Below are 25467 nucleotides of genomic sequence, written 5' to 3' on the forward strand. Positions count from 1 at the left end.
CTCTTAACCTAAGTTAAGCTGACTGACTTGTATAGGCCTTATCTTTACACCTTTTTTGAATAAGGTTATATGACATTTGCAAATCTCCAATCTCCTGTCACAACATCAATATCTAAAGAGATTTGGGTAATGATAGCCAGTATATCCATAATTTCCACACTCACTTTACTCCATAGCTTTTGTACATCTCATCCAGTTCTAGTGACTTACAGCTTTAAGTAGATCCAGCTTTCCTCGTTATCAATTTTTAAGTCTCCACTTCCACTATAATTTGGACAGTGTCACCTTCCTTGGTAAAGACAGAAACAAAGTACTCATTTAATATTTCAGTAATGCCTCCTGTCTCCACTGTAAATGTGCATTTAGGGCCAAAATAAAATCCATACCTCTTTTTAATAATTATTTTACTAATTACATGCCTAAGAAGAGATTGAACATTATAGCAGCTACCATTCTTTTCTGCTACTCTCTCTGCTTCTCTGATTTTTTTTTCACTATCACTCTGAATGTTTTAGATGTTTTCAATACAACCTGTTCAAGGATGTTATTACAAACCTCTGGAGCACTGAGACTTGAATCTGGACCTACCTGTGATTTTTTCTTACTTTGAACTGAGATATGCAATCCACCTGAAATCTATCACATACACCCCTTTTCTGCTTCATCTTACTCTCTGTGACTTTCATCATCCAGGGAGCTCGAGATTTGTTTACTTTATCTTTGTTCTTTGTGAGAATATACCTCTCAATAGCAACCAAACAATTCCTCTTTAATGGCATTCTATTGTTCCATTGCCATTTGACTGCCACACTGAAATGTTTTCGGCTTGAAATCTATTCTCATCTCATCGGAGATGGCACTTAACCAATTAATTATTCTTCCACTGCAGGATTGCTTGTCCTTTTCCATTGCTAACCTAAAGATTATGATACAAAGATCATTGCCATATAAATTATTGATATTTGATTGTCTTGATGCACCTCATTCTCCAGATTCAGCAATGTTTCCTTCCTCGTTGAATCGAAAACCTCTTGTCCCTTTCTCTCCTTTACATTGTGGCTATTCGAGTCAACATTAGAACAATAAAGTTCCACATTATAACTACACTATAACTCTTGCATGTCTCTGTAATTTCCTTGTAAATTTGTTCCTCTATGTATTGCCCACTAGTTGGTAACTTGAAATATATCATAATAAACAGGATGCAACAAGAAGTGAGGTGAAAGTGACTGTCCTTGATACCAGGGCTGTAATAGACCAAGTGTGGCTTCAAGGAACCTAGCAAAACTGGAGTCAGTGGGCAGTGGGGGAAAAACTCTCCGCTGGTTGGAGTCATATTTGACACACAGGAAGATAGCTGTGGTTGTTCGAGGTGGTCATCTCAGATTCAGGAAATCACTGCAAGAGTATTTGAGGATAGTGTCCTTGGCCCAACCATCTTCAGCTGCTTCATCAAAAATCTTTTCTCCATCATAAGGTCTAATCTGGGGATGTTCGCTGATGATTGCATAATGTTCAGCACCATTCACGACTCTTCAGATACTGAAGCAGTCCATGTCAAAATTCAATATACCTGGAAAATGTTCTGGCTTGAGCTGAAAAGTGGCAAGTAACATTTGTGCCACACATATGCCAGGTAATGACCATCACCAATAAGAGACAATCTAACCACCGTCCCTTAACATTCAATGACATTACCATCACTGATTCCTCCACATCTTGGGGTTACGATTGACTGGATACTGAACTGAACTTGTCTTTTAATACAGTGGTTGCAAGAGCAGGTCAGAGGCTAAGAATACATGGCGAGTAATTCACCTCCTGATTCCCCAAAGCCTGTCCATCATCTTAGCTTAAAAATGTGTTGCTGGAAAAGCGGAGCAGGTCAGGCAGCATCAAAGGAACAGGAGAATCGACGTTTCAGGCATAAGCCCTTTGATGCTGCCTGACCTGCTTCGCTTTTCCAGCAACACATTTTTAAGCTCTGATCTCCAGCATCTGCAGTCCTCACTTTTTCCCTGTCCATCATCTACAAGGCATAGGTTACAAGTATGATAGAATGCTCCCTATTTGCCTGAATGAGGGCAGTACTAACAACAAGCAAGAAGCTTAATATCATCCAGGACAAGGCAGCCCACTTGATTGACACCGCATCCACTAGCATTCACTACCCCCACCATCAACTCTCGGTCTCAACAATGTGTACTATCTGCAGGATGCACTGCAGAAATTCACCAAAGATCCTTAGATAGTACCTTCCAAACCCATAACCAGTTCTATCTAGAAGGACAAGGGTTACAGATATATGGGAACGCCATCATCTGCAAGTTCCCCTCCAAGGCATTCAACATCCTGACTCAGAAATATATCACCGTTCCTTCACTATCATTGGGTCAAAATCCTGAAACTCCCTCCCTAGTAGAATTATGGGTTTACCCTACAGTACATGGACTGTAGCATTTCAAGAAAGTTGCCACCTCAACCTTCTCAAGCACGACTATGAATGGACAATAAATGCTGGCCAGCCAATAACACTCACATTCCATAAGTGTATTTTTTCATTAAATCATGTCTAGCAGATCTAAAGTGGGACTTCAAGTAAGTCTGCTGATTTAAACTTGGCCATCTACCCAATTTATAAACTAGAACACACAAATCTATGACTGGTCCATAAAACAGTTAAACTATCTGGCAACATAAATAAGGACTACCAATGGGATCTCCTTTGTTCCAGTTTCCACTTATCAAAGTCGATAACCAGTCACCTCTTTAGTTCATTCACTTTACGCATTAAGTGTTTGAGCTAATGCTAATCAGCAAAGTCTCCTTTTATGACTGAATTGGATATTCTCAACTTCGGTGGTAACAGGAGAGCTAGAATTTATCTCAATAGTCCAAGCTTAGAGAGTGAAAAATCAGTCAGACTTTCCTGTTCCTATTTATTGTCCTGAAATCTCTACTTGATGTTGTTAAATCCGTGGGTGTTTGCAGGATGAGTCTCAGCTCTGATTTTCTGGTGATCAAATAAGCTACTGACACTTCCAGAAGTTCAGAATTACTCCAAAACAAAGATTACTTGAGCAAGTTACCAGAAAACAGTTGATTGATATATGTGAATTCTATTGCAAGTAGACTTCAGTTACTTTTGGAGATATGTACAAAGAGAAATCATATTTGGTGGAAAATAAAATAATTTCAGAGGTTGCATGTAGGAGCTCTGAAAAAATAAATGATGAAATGTAATTCTTTGATAAAAATACATGGAGAGGTGATCTCAGGACTGGATTTTTTACATTAAGTACTTAACATTGATAGTACTTACCATAAAACTACTATCTCCTTTATGATATTTGTAAATGGACTTCCTTTGTAGTACTGTATTGAAATCATCATTTGTTTCATCTTTAAATTTTTTTATGACTAATAAGCACTCTTGTGATATTAAATTTTCGGCAGATAAGATTTTTGTTTGGGGTTTTATTCGAGAACCACACACGTTCTTCAATAAATCAGCTAGATTGCCAAATATAGAAAAGATTATAAATGGTTAGCTATGAGTTATAAGGCTTGTTTTTCCATTAAGTTCCTTGAGTCAAGCTCAAATTGTCAGCAAAATCAAGGTTTATGTATCTTGATTCCCGGATTTTATTTTACAACAGGCTTTCAAACAATTGTGTGGTATAGTAAGCATGATGGAGGCAACAAACCCTCTGTGAGATTGTTGAAAAACTAATAAAGCTGAGTTATATAGGAGATAAAGGTGTTCAGTTTGAAATGTTAGAATAAGTGTTTTAGTACATTTTGGAGATTGATGTGATGAGAGATTTAGGGTATAAAGTACACAATCATAAGATGTTATCAGCCATCTCAGAATCTCTTAGTGGGGAAAGGAGGTTTTATCAAAAACATGCTGATATATTAACATTTGTTGGATTTCCATTTTAAAGACTTAACTGAGCTCCAAATTAGAACTTTACTGAATTTTACCAGAAATTGACTCAATGTTATTTGATGAATTTCATGGACAGTTTCTCTCCATAAATTCAGTAAGTTTCCTCACATTATTGTCCCAAAATCACCTTTGCAATACACCCCTATGGTGCCTGCTTGTCTTATTCTCCCACTTGCCACAATTGGAAGTACTAACTCGTGTCAAGATCTACAAGGAATTGCTGACATCAGTGCCATCTTTAAAGCTCAGTTGTGTACCCAATCTGGTACTAATATCTGCAACTGGCCTGTACAGTTCATTTTATTTGCCCATGATATGTCAGCCAGAGGGTAATTGGCACCACACTGTGCCAATGGAGACTTCAAAGTCCTTCTGGACAGGGATGGATGTAGTCACCGTCAATGCAGCATGCTCTGAATTGACCAATGGAGGGCCAGTGGAGCAAGCAGTGAGCTGGAATCATCAGGGTAGCACTCTGACTTTCACATTGAGAGTTGCAGCTATCTAGTAGAGCTTTTTGATCTCGTTGGTATGGAGCACCTCCCTGCTGATCTCACATGATTTTCTCAACTTTCTCACGAATGCCCATGTCCTTTAGGGACTGGGACTATACCACCTTTTCTTTCAGATAAACAGGAGATGTGCTTGGTAAAATTTCAGATATTTGTAGTTTGTTTGATGTTGACTTTTCAATCCCTTTTCAACCTCATTCAAAGGTACATCGGTGTCCTGTTATGAGAAGTTCATATCCTGATGAATCAAGCAGGAATGACCAGGACCTTAAAGTGTGTTAGTTGATTTTTTTAAACCAAAGCAAACAAAAGGAACAAAAATGATTATGTTCTTTTTTTATCATTTCTTTGAATTACCCACCAAGTTAGTATTTATTCTTTGATGCCTCCTACATGCTCTATGCTGATACAGCTATGAAGTGTTTTGCTTGAAGACCAATGGTGCAATCATGGGACACCATCACTCCAAGTTTGTGAAGATAGCTGGATTGGCATTGCCCATAACCATTCCTGGAAAGAATCTATAGAACAATTAGAATTGATTTTCAGTATGAATTTTCAGCCCAGCTGAAGGAAAATACGATGTTACTCAGTAAAGGATATTTTTTGTTCTAATACTGTGTTTAAGAAATGTTGTTCGAACAGCTTAGCTATAAAGTAATTGAACCCATTATCATACACTTACAGGAGTTTTAATAGAAATATTGATGAGATACATATGCCTTTGTGCATTGGTAACAGAGTCTTAGACATGTGAACCTCAACAGAATTTGTGCTTCTCTTTCATTTTAAAGCAACAACCCCGCCCATAAATACTTCATGGCGGTTGATCCTGTCACAGGGGCACTGTATGTCTCGGATACAAATAGTCGTCAGATCATCCGCATCAAGAGTCTCAATGGAGCAAGGGATCTTGCTGCCAATTCAGACGTGGTAGCAGGGACTGGAGAGCAGTGTCTGCCATTTGATGAAGCCAGATGTGGTGATGGGGGAAAGGCAGTTGAAGCTACGCTGATGAGCCCCAGAGGTATTGCCTTTTAAAAAAAGATCTTCCTCAGTGTCCAAGTGTTTTCACTTTCTGTTTGATTTACACATGTAATCGCTTCATTTTCTGAACCGCAAGTTAACATACCCACCAGTAATATTGAGCGGCAGTATATTTTCAGTGGCGAAATAAATTAGTTCCTGAAAAGACTTCACAAGTAAAGATCCCATAAAGGAGGCAATTTTGTGTTCTTCATCTGTGTGAAGTCATGTGAGGTTTGTTTTTAACACATATATCTGCTTCGAAGGTAGATTAAATAGGGTTGACAACAAGGTTGAAACAGGTAAGACAACTTTAGCTGGAACATGGAATGATAACATCCTACATCATAAGAGTTTCTCACTTAAACTGTCAGCTGTTGATTTAAGAATGGATAACATGGCACTGTGTACGTGGACTTCAATGAGTTGGAGGTGAATAACTAACATGGGCAATGCAGGGAAAATGTAATATTTTATTGCACATATTTATCATATTGCAGAGCATACTTGCCCTCTTATATATAGTTCAACAGCATAAAGGATCTTCACTGCATTCATTAAACAGTGATGTTGAGGAGCGGTGTTGAACTGGGATGCATAAAGTTAAAAATCACACAACACCAGGTTATAGTCCAACAGGTTTAATTGGAAACACTAGTTTTCAGAGCGCTACCTAACGAAGGAGCAGCACTCTAAAAGCTATTGCTTCCAAATAAACTTGTTGGACTATAACCTGGTGTTGTATGATTTTTAATTTCTTTGAACGGATTATCATTGGTTTGCAGTTTGGTTACTGTGTCACTGAATAGAATGCAGCGTGACTGGACAATCTACTTGTTGAATAGCTGGCGGAATGTGTAAGCTTGACTGTACAGTTTCCAGCCTTGGTAAGTGTGAGAATTGACTTGTGGTTCCTACTGATCGCAGAAGGTAAGTGAAGAGGTTGTGCCATGCGTAGGAGTTGAATGGTATTGTCTGTAGAAAATGGTGGGTGAAAATACATTCACTGACTTTGATCATTCATATTCAATCATTAAACTTCTAATGAACTGCATTCAGATTGTTAGGCCGAGATGGTTAACATTGGATTCAATAATTACCCGCTCCGACTGTCCTCTTACTATCAACTAGATAGATCTATAGCAGGAGGGCATTTCACCTCATTCGACAATTGCAAGAACTTTCGAAAGTTGATTGGAGGCAGATGTTCGCAGGTAAAGGGACAGCTGGAAAATGGGAAGCCTTCAGAAATGAGATAATAAGAATCCAGAGAAAGTATATTCCTGTCAGGGTGAAAGGGAAGGCTGGTAGGTATAGGGAATGCTGGATGACTAAAGAAATTGAGGTTTTGGTTAAGCAAAAGAAGGAAGCATATGTCAGGTATAGACAGGATAGATTGAGTGAATCCTGAGAAGAGTATAAAGAAAATAGGAGTATACGTAAGAGGGAAATCAGGAGGGCAAAACGGGGACATGAGATAGCTTTGGCAAATAGAATTAAGGAAAACCCAAAGGGTTTTTACAAATATATTAAGGACAAAAGGGTAACTAGGGAGAGAATAGCGCCCCTCAAAGATCAGCAAGGCGGCCTTTGTGTGGAGCCACAGAAAATGGGGGAGATACTAAATGAATATTTTGCATCAGTATTTACTGTGGAAAAGGATATGGAAGATATAGACTGTAGGAAAATAGATGGTGACATCTTGAAAAATGTCCAGATTACAGAGGAGGAAGTGCTGGATGTCTTGAAACGGTTAAAAGTGGATAAATCCCCAGGAACTGATCAGGTGTACCCGAGAACTCTGTGGGAATCTAGAGAAGTGATTGCTGGGCCTCTTGCTGAGATATTTGTATCATCGATAGTCACAGGTAAGCTGCCGGGAGACTGGAGGTTGGCAAATGTGGTGTTTAAGAAGGGCGGTAAAGACAAGCCAGGGAACTATAGACCGGTGAGCCTGATCTTGGTGGTGGGCAAGTTTTTGGAGGGAATCCTGAGGGACAGGATGTACATGTATTTGGAAAGGCAAGGACTGATTCAGGATAGTCAACATGGCTTTGTGCGTGGGAAATCATGTCTCACAAACTTGATTGAGTTTTTTGAAGAAGTAACAAAGAAGATTGATGAGGGCAGAGCAGTAGATGTGATCTATATGGACTTCAATAAGGCATTTGACAAGGTTTCCCATGGGTGATGACAGAACAAGTGCATGCGTACCACCCACCTTTGGAATCAGTATGGTAAACACAGCGAGTATCATATTGCATGGAAGTGACCAGCTCTGATAAGAGATGACAAAACTCTAAGATTTCATCAGTTAGCTGGCAATCAGTAATTATTGGTAGACACTTTTGCAAACAGTGTTCAAGAGCAGGGCAAGCCTGTCATTTCCAAATAAATGCTAATGGATTTGTATTTCATCATCAAACATGTCTGAATGTCAGTAGGAAATGATCTTCTGAGTTCTTCTGGTCTACAGAATATCTTAAATTAATTAAAGGATTGTGCCTTTGCTTTAGTTAGCTCTCAAATTGATATCCCCCAACCCTGTTGAAACTAATGAATAATAAGTTATCACAGAGTCTGAAAGGCAAATTTCAGTCAGATTTCCAATTGTTTCTTGTTCATTTTGTGCTAAACAAGGTGAGGAAAGCCAGTGCTGGATAGGTGAACATTTTCCATGTTTGGATCCAGGACAAGTGTTGAAGACTTCCAACTGTTACATGGTCAATCACAGGTCTCTTGACTACCACACCAACTTGCCAACACCCGCCTCAAAATACCACCATCTGCAGTACCACTATGAAATTTCACACATCAAACATTGATGCGGCAACTTTGCGTGAAATTCCCAGTTCATTGTGAATTAGCACTTCGCTTGCAAACAGTCCTGTTCTGCAGGTTAATGCCTTAATAAATTTAAGAATATCTGAATTTACACTTTGGGCCAACTTTGAACTTGAATGTCTGAGAGGGAAGCATTTTAACTCATTGAGTAGAATTTTGTTTCTCTCAGTCATTTGAGAGTCTTTGAGACTCCCTTTCAGAGAGAGAGTAGGGAAGCAAAGTTATTGAATATTGTTAAGGTAGAGGTAGGCAGATTCTTGATTAATGAGGGATTAAAATGTCATCAGGGATTAATGGGAATGTGGAGTTGAGGCCACAATCTGATCAGCTGTAATCTTCGTAAATGGTGTGACAAACCCAAGAGGCTATGTGGCCTACTCCTGCTCCTAACTTATATGTTCATATGTTGTCAGTTTACCTCAATGGTTCTAACTGATCTTATGCTCTTCTCAGGGATAGCAGTGGATAAGAATGGACTGATGTATTTCGTCGATGCGACCATGATTAGGAAAGTTGACCAAAATGGAATTATTTCCACGTTGCTTGGTTCCAATGACTTAACAGCAATTCGTCCTCTGAGCTGTGATTCTAGCATGGATGTAAGCCAGGTAAAATCTTATAGAAAAGGCAATATCTGTCTTCCATAGGATTTATTAAATTAATCCGACAAACCTTAATTTAATACTTTAGTTAGGTAGAGTATCGCCTGGCTGAAAAAAATATTTGAACATCTTATAATTCTTTGGATGTATCTTATTTTATAATTGGCAGTCAGGGTGATCACTTTGACTGAGCTCATACAACTTATCTAACATTATAGGCAATTATCTGTGACTGTACTTAAAATTAAAGTTCTAATATTTTCAGCAAAACAGCAATTGAAGTTATCAATATCTATAGAGCATTACTGCACATACAAAATACGGAGTGTAGAAACAGATATTTTTGTTGGGTTCAGTTCGAAAGGAAATAAGCAATATGTGTTTTATCAGACCACACAGTATAATGGGATTTTAATAGTAAAATCATGGGAAATTAGTTATGGAATTTTGATGAGGCAGAATTTGATTTCCATTATGAAGGAATTCTTATGGGCTCTGTACTGACTCAAAAAGCTTGATCAGAACCTCTGAATATGAGGAAAAATCACAAAAAAAGGCATGCGTAAAGCAAAATATTGTAAATGATGGAAATCCAAAACAAGAGAGAATGCTATAGAAACTCAGCAGCTCTGGCACTATCTGAAGGGAGGGAAACACAGTTAATATTTAAAGCTGGTGTGTGCCTCTTCTTATTGCGTAAGGGGAGACTTGGATGTTATGAAAGAACATTTAATATACTGCAGTTTCTATCGCAACAAGAGAGTCACCAAAAGACAAGCATTATGTCATGAAAAGGTTCAGTTTCAGACAAGAGTGTGACATTTATCGAGAACATTAAAGATGACAATTCAATTTTCAGTCCAGGTGACCTCCACTTAAATCAAAATACCTTCCTACTAATATCTACCTAACTACAGTATGCATTGAGAAAAATCAAAATTACCTTAAAAGCCATGTAAGCCATATAATGCCTTTTCATAAAAAATTCATTTCTGTGTTTAAACTGCTGGATTCCATGCTGTAAATTCCCATTTTCCTCTACTTAGGTACGATTAGAATGGCCAACGGATCTTGCCATCAATCCAATGGATAATTCTCTTTATGTCCTGGAGAATAATGTCATTCTGCGGATAACTGAGAACCACCAGGTCAGCATAATTGCTGGCCGACCCATGCATTGTCAAGTCCCTGGCATAGATTACTCACTCAGCAAGCTGGCCATACACTCTGCACTGGAGTCTGCCAGTGCCATTGCTGTCTCCCACACAGGCATACTTTACATTGCAGAAACCGATGAGAAGAAGATAAACCGTGTAAGGCAGGTGACAACCAACGGGGAAATCTCCCTGCTGGCAGGGATGGCATCGGACTGCGACTGTAAGAATGATGTTAACTGTGACTGCTTCTCAGGGGATGATGGTTATGCCACAGATGCCAAGCTGAATTCTCCGTCTTCACTTGCAGTATCACCAGACGGGACCATTTTCATTGCTGACCTGGGGAACATTCGCATCAGGGCAGTTAATCAAAACAAGCCCCAAATGAACTCAATGAGCTTATATGAGGTTGCTTCAGCAGCTGAGCAGGAGTTATATGTTTTCAATTCAAATGGGTTACACCAGTATACAATGAGCTTGGTCACCGGTGACTACATATACAATTTCTCCTACAGCCCAGACAATGACATTATGGAAGTGACTGACAACAATGGAAACACTTTAAGGATCCGAAGGGATAGCAATGGAATGCCACGGCATCTAGTGTCAGACAGCCAGGCATCTTCCCTGACCATTGATGCTAATGGAAAACTAAAGACAGTATTAATAAAGAACCAGGAGTTAGTTGTGCTGACGTACAATGGGAATAGCGGCCTCCTTGCAACTAAAACTGATGACATTGGTTGGACAACCTTTTTTGAGTAAGAGTTATTTACTTATTGATTACATGTTCTTACTGATGTGTGAAGACTTTAGATCATGATTGGTACTTGAGAATATTACAGTCAGGATTCCATCCTATCTCAAGGTAAAGCTACCGAAACTGCTATTTTTCTTAGCATGAGAAAGCAGCAGAAATTCTAGGTCACATTTCTCCTATTTTGTAACCTCATCAACGTTAATTAATGTAATGATTAGTATGCAAATGAATGCAGGTAGACAAATTCAGGTGACATTCTAAGTGATGTCGGTAAAGCTAAATTAATGAGTATTACAGTAAATCTACAACATCTGGTGATTAATTGAAGTGACCTAATATTTGATCACTTGAATTTTGAATGAAAGATGATGTTAGTGCCATGTGTTTAAATGACATTTATGTTTGAAAGTCCAGCATAAACTTTTACTCCCGAAATGGTTTAAAACGTAACATTTATATTTGAAAACACTTTCTCTGGTTGTTGTGTATAATGGCTTCAAAATCAGTTTGTGAAGACACTCGGTTATTCATTTCCAGCAACTTCGTGAACAGTTAAAAAGTATGCTCAAAAGAATCCAAGATCTAAATTTTACTGCGTTGCAGATAATAGATATATAATTCAATGTTTTGACAATGATTGTGTTTTAAAATCAATCTCAATTTTTGCTCATTGGCTGAATGGATAAAGGTCAGCAAAGAAGGTCAACAGCTACTTACTTGCAAGAAAATCTTCGCCGGATATGTTGTAATGCAGATCTGGCAGTGAATGTTTCAGCAATTAATTCTCTCAACAGCATGGCGATATAAGAACTATTGCATCACAAAACCATCATAACATTAGGTTGTATATGGCCTGACAATTTCAGTATGATGTCTGTCTATACAACAATTCCCATGGCACCTCTTTATTAACATCAACAAAAGTAGACAAAACATAATAATATAAAAGAAAATACATATTACAAATGGACATCATTTTAAAAGTAACTCTGCATAACTTAATTGTTCCATCCATTATTTATTGTAAAGTTTAACATCAAATGTTTTACTTTCACAGTACCTTAACCGTAAATATTCACTTCTTTGTATGCCCTAAGTTGTAAGTCTTTCTGGTTCCCTACGTAACTCACTCTCACACATCTAATTCTCTTTGAAACTTATTGATGAGTTCTATGTGCATGATATAGGTTGATCTAACATCATTTATTTGCACTTAGTTATGACAGTGTAGGAAGACTGACAAATTTGACACGTCCCACTGGTGTAGTGACAAGTTTGCATCGGGAAATGGAGAAGTCAATCAATATTGACATTGAAACTTCTAACCGAGAAGATGATGTTACTGTCACCACTAACCTTTCTTCAGTAGATGCATCTTATACCCTAGTTCAAGGTAAACAATTTAGCATATTTAAAATGTGACGTGCAGTAGCAAGGTACTATTCTTGGTAAAAAGAAATGCATAATTGTGGCTACAGTGATTAATTATAGATATGTAAATGACTAAACTTTGCACCATAGGTTAACATAACTATCAAAAAAGCAACTAACAATAGGTTTTAATTTTAGGGGGATATAATTGAAAATAAAGAAGTTACTCTAAACTTGTACTTATCTTTGGTCAGACCACACTCAGTACAGTGTACAGTTCTAGTGGCAATGTTATAAAAAGGATATAGGTGCTGTAAAGGATGGAGAGAAGATTTCCCAAGACAATACCAGAAATGTGTGTGTATAAATATTAGAAAATGATAAACAGCCTACATCTCTTCTCTCTCAAACAAAGGCAGAGAGTGACCGAAACAATCATTAAAATTACGAAAAGGTTTACTTAGTGTAAATACAGAGAATGCTCCCTCTGTGGGAAGAAGTGTAACGTAAGATAGTCGCAAAGAAATCCAAGAGGGAATTCAGAAGAAACTTCTTTACCCAGCAGTGGTGAGAATGTGGAATATGGTACCACGGGGAATGGTTGAAATAAATAATATGCACATATTTAAGGGAAAACTAGATATGCATCTGAGAGAGAAGGAAGAGAGGGTTACTGTGATACATTTAGATGAGGGAAAAATGAGGAAAGTCAAGTGAAACATTAATACAGAATGGTTGGGCTGAGTGGTCTGCTTCTGTGCAATATATTTAATGTAATCTGTCATCTGTTGTGATATTGGTCAGGATTTTGTGAAATCTCTTTTTCCAAAGCAGTCATTGTAGAGGTTTGCATTATACATCAGTTTGATTTAAAGAGGAAGATTATTGTAGCAACTCTACTAGCACAAATATCTTTTGTTGTTAGTTCAAGATATTCCAGTTGATTTTATATTGAAAGACTGGAAGAATAAAGAATGCTTGGTTCAGTGACAATATTTTACTTGCACTTGTGCATGGTGGAAATATGATTTGATCATTCTTATTGAGCTACAATTTTATTATTTAGGGGGATATTTTATATATATTACTTTACAAATAATTTATACAATTGGACAATCTTGAATCCATTCTTGTTGGCCATTAAAGTCTTACACTGTCTCCCAACCAACTCAAGGCTGCAAAATGTTATGAACTGAACATTAGCTGAACCTTACGTAGTAAGATTCATTTTATATTGATGCAGTGCTTTTTTGTATTTGAAACTGGGAAGAGAAATTGAAGGATCATTGCCAGTCAAAAAAATTGAGTCACTTGTAAGTTATCTTAACATAGGATATAAATTATACTCAAAGACTAACAGGGAAAGGAACACTAGCATTGAAAGTTTGCCTGCATAATTTACTTGACTCATCGACTTCAGATTGTGTGGTCGATGTCACTTGATTTATTTAGGAAATCACCAGTGCTACTGTGTGTTTCCTCTAACAAGTTGTTTTCAAAATGTAAACTTTTTAAAGTGAACAGCTTCCTTACTATTGCTGCAATTCTTCCCCCAGATCAAGTGAGAAACAGTTATCAGCTTTGCAACAATGGCACACTTCGAGTAATGTATGCAAATGGAATGGGTGTCAGCTTTTACAGTGAACCTCATATCCTTGCTGGGACTATAAGTCCAACAGTTGGACGTCGCAATATCACTCTACCAGTGGAAAATTGGTTGAACTCCATTGAATGGCGTCTCAGGAAGGAGCAGACCAAGGGAAAAGTGATCATGTTTGGAAGGAAACTTAGGGTAATTCATTATAAACATGTTTATTAGAAATTTTAGGGATCAAAAGCTTTTCAGGGTGCAGATTCAGTGTTTCTATTTTGAATGACATCTGAAATATTTGTGCCTTCTGAGCACTGATTGCAGCATGCCTACAAAGGAGTACAAGCAAGTTTCAGACCACAGTTGACCATGATTTTCCCTGATACGCCAGCATTTTATTACATGGTAGGCGAACATTGTTACAGCAGGTGACACTGTTCTGCATTTACTGTCAGTTGACCCAGTTCCTGAGATAATATATCGCTGAAGTTATTTTCGGCATGATCTAACAGAGCCCACAGAAACGGTTAGTGGCACAGATGACACGATTCCAATCACACAATGCTTGTGCTTCATTCCCCTGGCAGGCCACCTTCTCTCATGCATGTGAGCATGTTTTGCCATAATTGAGAAGAAATATTCACTATAATAGGTAGTCGGTAGTAGAAATATTCACCATAAAAGGCAAAGATAGATACTCGCAATGACATCAAAAGCTGCTGTCGCAACATTGTTGGAAGTAATTTCAGCTTCATCTCCAGTTGCAATCATGTGAGTAGCTACAGAGAGACACTGAGTACAATTGAAGAGATCTAACCTACTTGGCACCTCTATAACCATCAGCTCAGATGATTCTCAATGGAAAGCCGTTGGTATCCTGAAAGGGAGCTTGGGGCCAGACAACAAATTAACTAACAGCAACTAACACAAAAACTCATTTAAACTCAAATGCTGGCAGCAAGTAAATTTAAAACAGTAACATGCCCATCCATGAACAGTTGTTAGCATTTCTTGCAAGGTGTTTAAAAATTCTCCCATCTGAACAGGTCACCAAATCTCCCTGCTTCTCTACATGCACTGGAAACTTGGCATCCAACATACTGAAACTAATGTAGAGCAGCATTCTTCCCTGTTTCCAATTGAATATAGTAATGACTATCTCCCTGTTTGCAATGGAAATTTAGATGCCTCACCTCAGATCTGACCAAAAATTGGATGAGGATTAAAATATTGTGGAACTGATTTTCCACAGCATTTACAACCCATGCACAGGCTTATCAGCTCAACAGATCCATGCCGATTGTTCCATTCAACTTCAAATACCCTTGATTGTATGAATGCTGGACACTAAAATGAGGCCCATGGATTTTGAGATGGTATTTTCCTTAAACAGTGGTGCTAAATAAGTACTAACAAATGATCAGCCTACTTTCCACCCAACACAAATATTAATGCATCTCACATGCCCCTATGATCATCAGTGCAAAACAATTCATATGAAGCAACTTATCTTTGACTATATACAGGGAATGATTCTGTAATTTGGCCACTGGTAGATACAAAAGATGATGAAATATGGACTCATTCTTTCATTCTTCCCTTGTGAGGAATCTCAGGTGCAAACCCAGTAAATAAACAGTGTACAGTGACTTCCATGAAAACAGTTTCTTTTTAAACAGAAAGCAAAATTGCAAAAACTTCACAATTACTTATCAAGATTCTTCATGTCATGTATCTCTACCATTATACTTTATATTTCCATGATTTATACTTGCGGAAAATAATTGTCTTCGGGAGGCATAGTGCATGCAATTCTTTTCTTTCAAAAACTGTAAATCACATAAGGTGTAATTTCTTTAAAATTTCCTTTGAACAAACTTTGGAGAATATTTGATAATTAAACTGTTAATTGTGGTGTTCATGCTCATTAGCAAAGGCTGAATGCATCGCAATTTTTTTGAACTCTTGCCAGATTGCAATCACTTAAATCATATTGATGATAATGTCATTTGAAAGCTTTCTCCTTTATTGGCAAAGGCACAAAATTCAATCATCTACGCCAGGCATAAGACATTATAATTAAAATGAAATAAATTGCCCCAGTAATCCCACATGTGGTCTGTTTTAAGTAAGGAGAGACACATTTATGATTGTGGTTCTTTAATTTTATGCAGTTGCATGGACGAAACTTGCTTTCCATTGATTTTGATCGCAATTCCCGGACAGAGAAGATTTATGATGATCATCGAAAATTCACATTGAGGATTATTTATGATGCATTGGGTCGCCCCACAATCTGGCTCCCAAGCAGTGGTCTAGCTGCAGTTAATGTCTCTTATTCGTCTACTGGGAAAGTAATTGGAATTCAACGTGGTGCAATGAGCGAGAAAACTGATTACGATGAAAAAGGCAGGATCATATCCCGCATTTTCTCTGATGGAAAAGTCTGGAGCTACGCTTACCTTGACAAAGTATGTTTAGAAGCAATTAGTTCTATTATCATTAATAAGACATTAGTTCTTCCAGGTTCCCCTCATTGCCTTGCAGCTGTTTTAAGTAATGTGAACAATAAGTAAGATTGTGGAGTTTGACCGTGAAAGCAAATGATAATATAATAACACATTTGATAGAAATTAAATGAATTGCTTCATTTTGAGATGCAGCACAGAGTCCATGCACCATTTTTTGTCCTATGTTGAAAGATGGGCTGAGCTACCTGTTCTACCTGTGAACAGTAACAAGTTTGCTCGAGGTTGTAATGAAAACTAGCTACACGGGTGAAAAGTATCTAAAAAATACCTTAATTGTCATGCACTCAACGAAATTGTTAAAGTCATGTAATGTTACTGTCCCGTTAGTACTTGTAATGGATCCATCGAGTATAGAATGTACTGTGAGAATATTCAATATACATGGTCAGCATAATTTTCAAGTTCACTGGCTAGTTGGTGCCAGAAGAATGGACTTTACACCTGTCAAAGGCCTCATCTTTCATCCCATAATCTACAGCTTTCATACTGTGCTCCAAGAGCATTTAACTATGTAAGTTTTGAATTTGTAAGTTAAAATTAGCATTATTGCCCTCAGTGATAAAAGTCTTAAGCATTTTTCTGCTTTTGTCTAATGTTTGGCTTGCTTGAGTGATTGGACAATTTTAGTTTGACGAATTCCTGCTTTCCAATTATGAACTTTGTTCCTTGACTTACAAACAGTGAGAAACAGCAAACGATGGTTTTATACCTCAAATTTTAGTGAGACAAAATGTTCCCAGGCTCCATCTTCAATGTTCATTGTGTTGAGTGAATCCCTCTCTATTTATCAATGAATTTGGAAAGGAAACTTCAAAAAATTCTGATAAAAATATTTTGTACACTAAGCATGTCTCATATTTTCCATCAATTCATCATTTACATAAGAACACAAGACTTAGGAGCAGGAGTAGGCCATCTGGCCCTTTTGAGCCCACTCCGCCAATCAATAAGATCATGGCTGATCTTTTCGTGGACTCAGCTCCACTTACCCGCCCTCTCACCATAACCGTTCTATCTTAGCTTTAAAAACGTTTACTGAAGTAGCATCAACTACTTTACTGGGTAGGGAATTCCACAGATTTACAATCCTCTTGGTGAAGAAGTTCATTCTCAATTCAGTCCTAAAACTGCTTCCCCCTAATTTTGAGGCTATGCCCTCTTGTCTTAGTTTCACCCGCCAGTGGAAACATCCTCTCTAAGTCTATCTTATCTATTCCTTTCATAATTTTATATGTTTCTATAAGATTCCCTTTGTTCTTCTAAATTCCAATGAACATAATCACAGTCCCTTCAGTCTCCCCTTATTAGCCAAACACCTCAACTCCAGAAGCAATTTAGTGAACCTCCTCTGCAGCTCCTCTAGTGCCAGTATATACTTTCTCAAGTAAGGAGACCAAAACTGCATGCAGTACTCTAGGTGTAGCCTCACCACCATCCTGTATAGCTGTAACATTACCTCTCTGCTTTTAAACTCAATCCCTTTAGCAATGAAGGACAAAATTCCATTTGCCTTTCTAACTATCTGTTGTACCTGCAGACCAACCTTCTGTGATTCATGCACTCAGATCCCTTTGCACAGCAGCATGCTGCAACGTTTTACCATTAAAGTAATAATCCTTTTTACTGTTACTCCTACCAAAATGGATGAGTTCGCATTTATTCACATTGATTTCCATCTGCCAGACCTTTGCCCACTCACTTCAAGTATCTATGTTCATCTGCAAAGTTTCAAAGGCCTCTGCACACAATGGTCTGCCACTCATCTTAGTGTCATCTGTAAACTTTAACACACTACACATGGTCTCCAACTCCAAATCATATTTATAAATTGTGAATATTTGCAGTCCCAACATTGATCCCTGAGCCACAACACTAGTTACTGATTGCCAACCAGAATAGCACTCATTTATTCACACTCTTTACTTCCTGTTAGTTAACCAATCCTCTATCCATGATAATACTTTACCCATAACACCATACTATGCAGCAGCCTCTTGTGCAGCACCTTGTTGAAGGCCTGTTGGAAATCTAGGTACACCAGATCTACTGGGTCCCCATTGTCCACTATGCTCATAATGTCTTCATAGAATTCCAAAAGATTAATTAAGCATTACCTGCCCTTCATGAACCCAGGCTGTGTCTGCCCAATGGGGCAATTTCTCTCCAGATGCCTTGCTATTCCTTCTTTGATAATTGTGTCAAGCATCTTCCCCACTACAGAAGTTAATCTATAATTCCCCCTCTTTTGTCTACTTTTCTGTTTAAACAGTGGCATCACATTTGCTATTTTTCAATCTGCTGGAACTGCCCCAGAGTCCAGCGAATTTTGAAAAATTACATAGGTGCACTTGCTATTTCTCCGGCCATCTCTTTTAGTAACCTGGGATGCATTCCATCAAGACCAGGAGACTTGTCTATCCTCTGCTCCATTAAATTGCCCAACACTAGCTCTTCCATAACAATGATTGTTTCCAAGTCCTCATCTACATTTGACTCTTTGCCTATTATAGGCATGTTATTCATGTCCTCTGCTGTGAAGACCGACAGAAAATACCTATTCAATGTCTTGACCATTTCATTATATCCCATGATCAATGCCCCTTCTCACACTCTAAAGAACAAAAATTTACTTTAGCCACTCATTTTTGTTTTATATATTTATAGAAATTTTTGCTGTTTGTCTTTACATTCCATGCTAGTTTTTTTTTCTCTCATGTTCCATCTTACTTTTCTTTACAGCCCTTTTTGTGGCTTTCTGTTGACCTTTAAAACTTTCCCAATCTTCTAGCTTACTGTTGTCCTTGGCTACTTTGTATGCCTTTTCTTTCAATTTGATAACCTCCCTTATTTCCTTAGACACCCATGGCAGATTACTCTTTTCTTACAATCCTTCATTTTTACTGGAATATACTTTTGCTAAGCACTTTGAAAAATTGCTTTGGAAGCCCTCCCCTACTCATCAACTCTCCCACCATAACGTCTTTGTTTCCAGTCTACTTTAGCCAAGTCCTCCCTTATCCTATTGTAGTCTCCCTTGTTTAAGCGCAGGATCCCAGTATTGGATTTTATCTTCACATTCTTCATTTGTATTCGAAATTCAACTATACTGTGATCACTCCATTTAAGAGGATCCCCAACTGTGAGGTCTTTAATTATTCCTGTCTCATTACACAAGACCAGATCTAGGATAGCTTGCTCCCTCGTCGGTTCCATTACATACTGTTCAAGAAAACTATCGTGGATACACTCAACGAACTCCTCCTCAAGGCTACCCTGACTGAGGCTGGTTTGACCAATTGAAATATAGATTAAAATCCCCCATGATAATTGCCACACCTTTTTTACAGGCATTAGTTATTTCCTTGTTTATTGCCCGCCCCAACGTGATGCTTTTACTTGGTGACCTATACACCTATCAGTAACATTTTCTTCTTAGAATTTCTAATTTCCACCCAAATGGATTCAACCTTATTCTCCATTGAATGTAAATTGTCTCTCAGCACCAACCTGATGTCATCCTTGATTATCAGAGTTATACCACATCCCTTACCTTCCTGTCTGACCTTCTGAATAGTCTGATACCCCTGGATATTTAACTCCCAATCATGACCATCTTGTAACCATGTCTCCGTAATGGCTACTATATAATATTCAATCACAATGATTTGTGCCAGTAACTCATCGACCTTGTTACGAATGCTACGAGCATTCAGTTAAAGTTATGCTAGTTTTCATACCCTCATGATTTTCAACATCTCGAACAATACCTCCTGAGTTATCCTTCCTTTTTACTTCTTTCATAGTCTGCCTTGTAGTTAAATCATCCTGCACACATGCTAACCTGCTGCTTACCTTTTTATTTACCATCATACTTCTTGTCGTTTTCCCCTTCCCTTCCCCTCCCCATCACTAGTTTAAAGTCTTAGTGATTTCGTTTTAAAAACTACTTTAATTTCTGAGCACAATATTTGATTGTGGATCACTTGGCCAGTTTCCCAAACAAGTTAGCCAAATCATCAACTTTTCAAGCTGAACACTCAGCAATGTCATTACTTTCAGCTTTCAAGTATTTATTTATTTGGTGAAGTGTCTTGCCAGAAAGCTCTGGCTCCCCAGAATCCGAATGCTACAGTATGGCTTTTTTTTCAGAATTTCAGAGTGGTGCCTCAGAAAAGACTATTGCAAGCTTCAGTTACCTTTGTTCACTCCCATCACTCGAATAGCAGAAGGTATCTCTATCTCTGCCCTCAAGGCAATCAGAATTACTTCTGCGACTTGTATGCACAGTGTCAGCTGCTACTTCTCATTTAGGAAATGTGGATGTTCTCTTTACCTCACCACTTCTGAAATGCAACATATGAATCTGTGTGCAATCAATAATTGTGGATTAGTTAAATATTATATATTCCTCTCATAAATAAATATTCTAATTAACAAACAGAGGCAATGCCATCATTCAGGAATTGGGTAATAGTTGGTGAAGGACAAGGCAATAGAGGGATCTGGTAACAGAATGCATGTGTGGGATTTTTTTATTCGTTCATGGAATATTATTCATAGTCACTGGCAGGTCCAATAATTATTGCCCATCAATAGTTGCCCTGGAAAAGGTGGTGGTGAGCTGCCTTTTTAATCATCTGCAGTCTTTGGACTGTTGAGACCTACACACAGTGGTAGTAGGAAGGGAGTTCCAGGATTTTGACCCAGTGACAATGAAAGAGAATTTAGGAAGCATGATTAGTAAGTTTGCGGATGAAACAAAATTGGTGGTGTAGTGGACAGTGAAAAAGGTTACCTAAGATTACAAAGAGATATTGATCAGTTTGACCAATAGGCCGAGGAGTGACAGATGGAGTTTAAATAAATGCGAGATGTTGCATTTTGGTAAGATGAACAAGGACAGGACATATGCAGTAAGTGGTAGGGCCCTGATGAATAGGGAGACCTAGAAGTTCACGTACATAGTTTTTTGAAAGTTGCATCACAGGTAGACAGTGATAAGGAAGGCAGTTGGCATGTTTGCTTTCATTGCTCAAATCGTTGAATGTAGAAGTTGGAATGTCATGTTACAGTTGTACCGGATGTTGATGAGGCCACCTTTGGATTACTGTGTACAGTTCTGGTCGCCCTGCTATAGGAAGTTGGAGATGGTGCAGAAAAAGATGGAGAATTTGAGTTATTTGCAGAGGTTGGAGCCCCACTCAGCCAAAAGCAAATAAGGATGATTGCATCACACTCTTTACTTAGAGTCACAGAGATGTACAGCATGGAAACAGACTCTTCGGTCCAACTTGTCCATGCCGACCAGATATCCCAACCTAATCTAGCCAGCACTTGGCCCAAAGCCGTCTCAACCCTTCCTATTCATATATCCATCCAGATGCTTTTAAATGTTGTAATTGCACCAGCCTCCACCACTTCCTCTAGCAGTTCATTCCATACACGTACCACCCTCTGCATGAAAAAGTTGCCCCAGGTCCCTTTTAAATTTTTCCCCTCTCACCCTAAACCTATGCCCTCTAGTTCTGGACTCCTCCACCCCAGGGAAAAGATCTTGTTTATTTATCCTATCCATGTCCTTCATGATTTTATAAATGTCTATAAGATCACCCCTCAGCTTCTGACGCTTTTGGAAAACAGCCACAGCCTATCCAGCCTCTCCCTGTAGCTCAAATTGTCCAACCCAGGCGACATTCTCGTAAATCTTTTCTGAATCCTTTCAAGTTTCACTTGTGCCTTGTAGATGCTGAACTCACACTGGGAAGATAGGAGGCAAGTTATTCACTGCTCCTGACCTGCTCTGGTAGACAAAGTATCAGGTCAGTGGTGACTCCAGGACATCAATAGTGGGGATTCAATTATGGTCGTGCACTCATTGTCAAGAAGATCTGATTAGATTCTTTCTTGTTGGAAATGCTACTGGCTAGCAGTTGTGTGGTCTGAATGTTGTCCAGGTTTTGCTACATTTGGACATGGCCTGCTTCCATATCTGAGGAGTAACAAACAGTGCTAGACATTGTGCAGTCCTCAGTGAACATCCCAAGTTCTGACCATATGATAGATGAAATGTCATTTATTGAAGCAGTTAAAGATGGTTGTGCTAAAGAAAATAACCCTGAGAAAACCTTGTTGAGATGCCCTGGGGCTGAAATGATTAACGTCCAACAACCATAACAATCTTCCTTTGGCTGAGATATAACTCCAACCAGCTTTTCCCTCAATTCCCATTGACTGCAGTTTTACTGAGACTCCTTGATGCACAGATGATTCAGAAAATGATCCATTTATGGCTACTCTATTTCCTGTCAGCTAATCGTGCCCCTATCAGCTTGATATATTACCCACATACCATGAGCTCTTATTTTGTGTAGCAGCCTTTGATGTGACACCTTGTCAGATACCTTCTGGATATCAAAGTAAAACACATCCATGGATTTCCCTTTATTCTGTGTCCTTTTTACTTTCTCAAAGAACTCCTATAACGTCGTCAAAAATGAGGTCTCTTTCATAGCACAATGTTGACTTTGCCTGATTGCCTTGAGAATTTTAAAATACTCCACCATATCCTTCTTAATGTTAGGTTTCAGCATTTTATGCTATGACAACATTCGCTGAGTTTTGTCAAACATCTAATCAATTGAACAACTCAAAGCACAAAGCTTGGAGCAGTTTACAAATAGAATAACTGAGTTTAAGACAACATCTTTATCAAAGAATACTACAGAACAGAAAGCGGCCAATTAATTCATCATGCCTGCGCTGGCATGATGAAAAAGTATTCAATTACTCCCACTCCTCTTACCCCTACTGTAACCCAACAAAGACTTCCCCTTCAAGTGCTGATCAATTTCTTGTTGAAAATTATTGCTGCATAATGTGTAATTAAAAAAAACACAGATAATATCTGTACCTTATTTGTCAGTTGCACTCCATTCACAAAAAATACACTTCATATTCGATTCCAAGTAGCTAATCCATGTACGCCATAATAATTGTAGTTTTAATCCACAATCTGTTTTGAATTAGTTGATCTCATTGAGCCACAGTAGAGGCGCTACTTGTGACTCTCAGCTAAAGAAAGAAAACCTTTTAAAACTCGATTATCATTTATTAGTGCTCGGCAAAGACAGCTGCTGTAATTAGTTCCTTGCACCCATTGTGTGAGAGAACAGGATCACTTATGGTGTTCCTTTGTGGTTGAATTGCTGAGCACCACAAGTAATGGTTGGACATTATAAATGCACAGTAGGGCAATTAGCATCTGTAAATTTGAATCATCAGTAAAAGGTAATAGTCTCAAAGTACAAAAAGAGATTGCCAGAAAATTAATTGCCAAAAGTTATTGGATTTATTCCATTTCTAAAACTTTCTCTTTTCTTTTACAGTCTATGGTGTTACTTCTCCAGAGTCAACGGCAATATATCTTTGAATTTGACCAAACAGGTCATCTCCATGCAGTCACAATGCCCAGTGTAGCCAGGCATACCATGTCAACTCATAATTCTATTGGTTACATCCGCAATATCTATCATCCCCCTGAAAGCAATGCATCGATGATATTCGATTTCACAACAGAAGGTCGAATCCTGAAATATGCGTACTTAGGCACTGGGCGCCAGGTGTTATATAAATACGGAAAGTTGTCCAAGCTCTCTGAGGTTCTTTATGACAGCACCGCTGTCACCTTTGGTTATGATGAGTCAACAGGTGTGCTTAAAATGGTCAACTTGCAAAGTGGTGGGTTCTCTTGCACAATCCGATACAGGAAAATTGGTCCTCTGATAGACAGGCAAATCTATAGATTCTCTGAGGAAGGCATGGTAAATGCACGGTTTGATTATACCTACCATGACAACAGCTTTCGAGTTGCCAGCATGAAGCCCATTATCAGTGAAACACCACTTCCTGTTGACCTATACCGATATGATGAGATATCAGGAAAAGTTGAGCATTTTGGGAAGTTTGGAGTAATATATTATGATATAAATCAGATCATCACTACAGCTGTGATGACCTTGAGTAAGCACTTTGATACTCATGGACGCATCAAAGAAGTTCAGTACGAGATATTCAGGTCGCTCATGTACTGGATGACAGTTCAGTATGACAGCATGGGGAGAGTCATTAAGAGAGAGATTAAGCTTGGTCCTTATGCAAATACTACCAAATATACATATGACTATGATGGAGATGGGCAGTTGCAGACTGTTGCTGTGAATGACAAGACAATCTGGCGCTACAGTTATGATTTAAATGGAAACCTGCACCTGTTGACCGCTGGGAGTAGCATTCGCCTCATGCCATTACGTTATGATTTAAGAGACCGCGTTACCCGGCTTGGAGATGTCCAATACAAGTTCGATGAGGATGGTCTTCTTTCTCAGCGAGGTTCTGATGTATTTGAATACAACTCTAAGTGTCTGCTTACTCGGGTTTACAGCAAAACGAATGGTTGGAGTGTACAGTATCGCTACGATGGTTTGGGACGTCGAGTCTCCAGCAAAACTAACTTTGGGCAGCATCTGCAGTTCTTCTATTCAGATCTTAACAACCCAACCAGGGTAACCCATGTTTATAATCATTCCAGTTCAGACATCACTTCCCTATATTATGACCTCCAGGGTCATCTCTTTGCCATGGAGATCAGTAGTGGAGAAGAATTCTATATTGCTTCAGATAACACTGGAACACCTTTGGCAGTCTTCAGCAGTAGAGGTCTAATGATCAAGCAACTTCAATATACTGCCTATGGTGAAATTTACCATGATTCTAATCCAGACTTCCAACTAATAGTGGGATTCCATGGTGGCTTGTATGACTCTCTGACAAAGTTGGTACATTTTGGCCAGAGAGATTATGATGTCTTGGCTGGACGTTGGACAGCTCCAGATTATTCCATTTGGAATGATATTGGCAAAGATCCTGCACCCTTTAACTTATACATGTTCAAAAATAACAATCCTCTCAGCAATGTGCATGATGTTGAAGATTATGTTACAGGTAAGATTGGTAAGATCAATGATACATCAAAATATAAGGACAACATGCATCACCATGTAAATTGTATTAAAAAGAATGTCAAACTTGTATCAACCTATTAGCAAAGTCTTTTAAAGATGCA

The 25467-nt window shown here is 38.5% G+C and overlaps 1 protein-coding gene across 21 annotated transcripts in view; it reads left to right on the forward strand.

The window, feature by feature from the left end:
- The window catches only part of LOC122556528 (teneurin-2-like), a 2772576-nt gene that overhangs the window by 2743045 nt on the left and 4064 nt on the right, over positions 1 to 25467 (forward strand). For 20 of the 21 annotated variants that reach the window (XM_087995212.1, XM_087995211.1, XM_087995220.1 and 17 more), the window contains 7 exons: positions 5259 to 5491; positions 8788 to 8942; positions 9983 to 10854; positions 12071 to 12246; positions 13781 to 14016; positions 15990 to 16286; positions 23732 to 25346. In XM_087995212.1, the coding sequence (XP_087851338.1) occupies positions 5259 to 5491; positions 8788 to 8942; positions 9983 to 10854; positions 12071 to 12246; positions 13781 to 14016; positions 15990 to 16286; positions 23732 to 25346 (3584 nt within the window). The remainder of the gene's footprint in view (positions 1 to 5258; positions 5492 to 8787; positions 8943 to 9982; positions 10855 to 12070; positions 12247 to 13780; positions 14017 to 15989; positions 16287 to 23731; positions 25347 to 25467) is intronic. The other variant, XM_087995218.1, reaches the window with a different exon arrangement.

This window comes from Chiloscyllium plagiosum, unplaced genomic scaffold (assembly GCF_037043375.1).
Source record: "Chiloscyllium plagiosum isolate Xiang-an unplaced genomic scaffold, Cpla_swu_hap1 HiC_scaffold_16, whole genome shotgun sequence".
NCBI lineage: Eukaryota > Metazoa > Chordata > Chondrichthyes > Orectolobiformes > Hemiscylliidae > Chiloscyllium > Chiloscyllium plagiosum.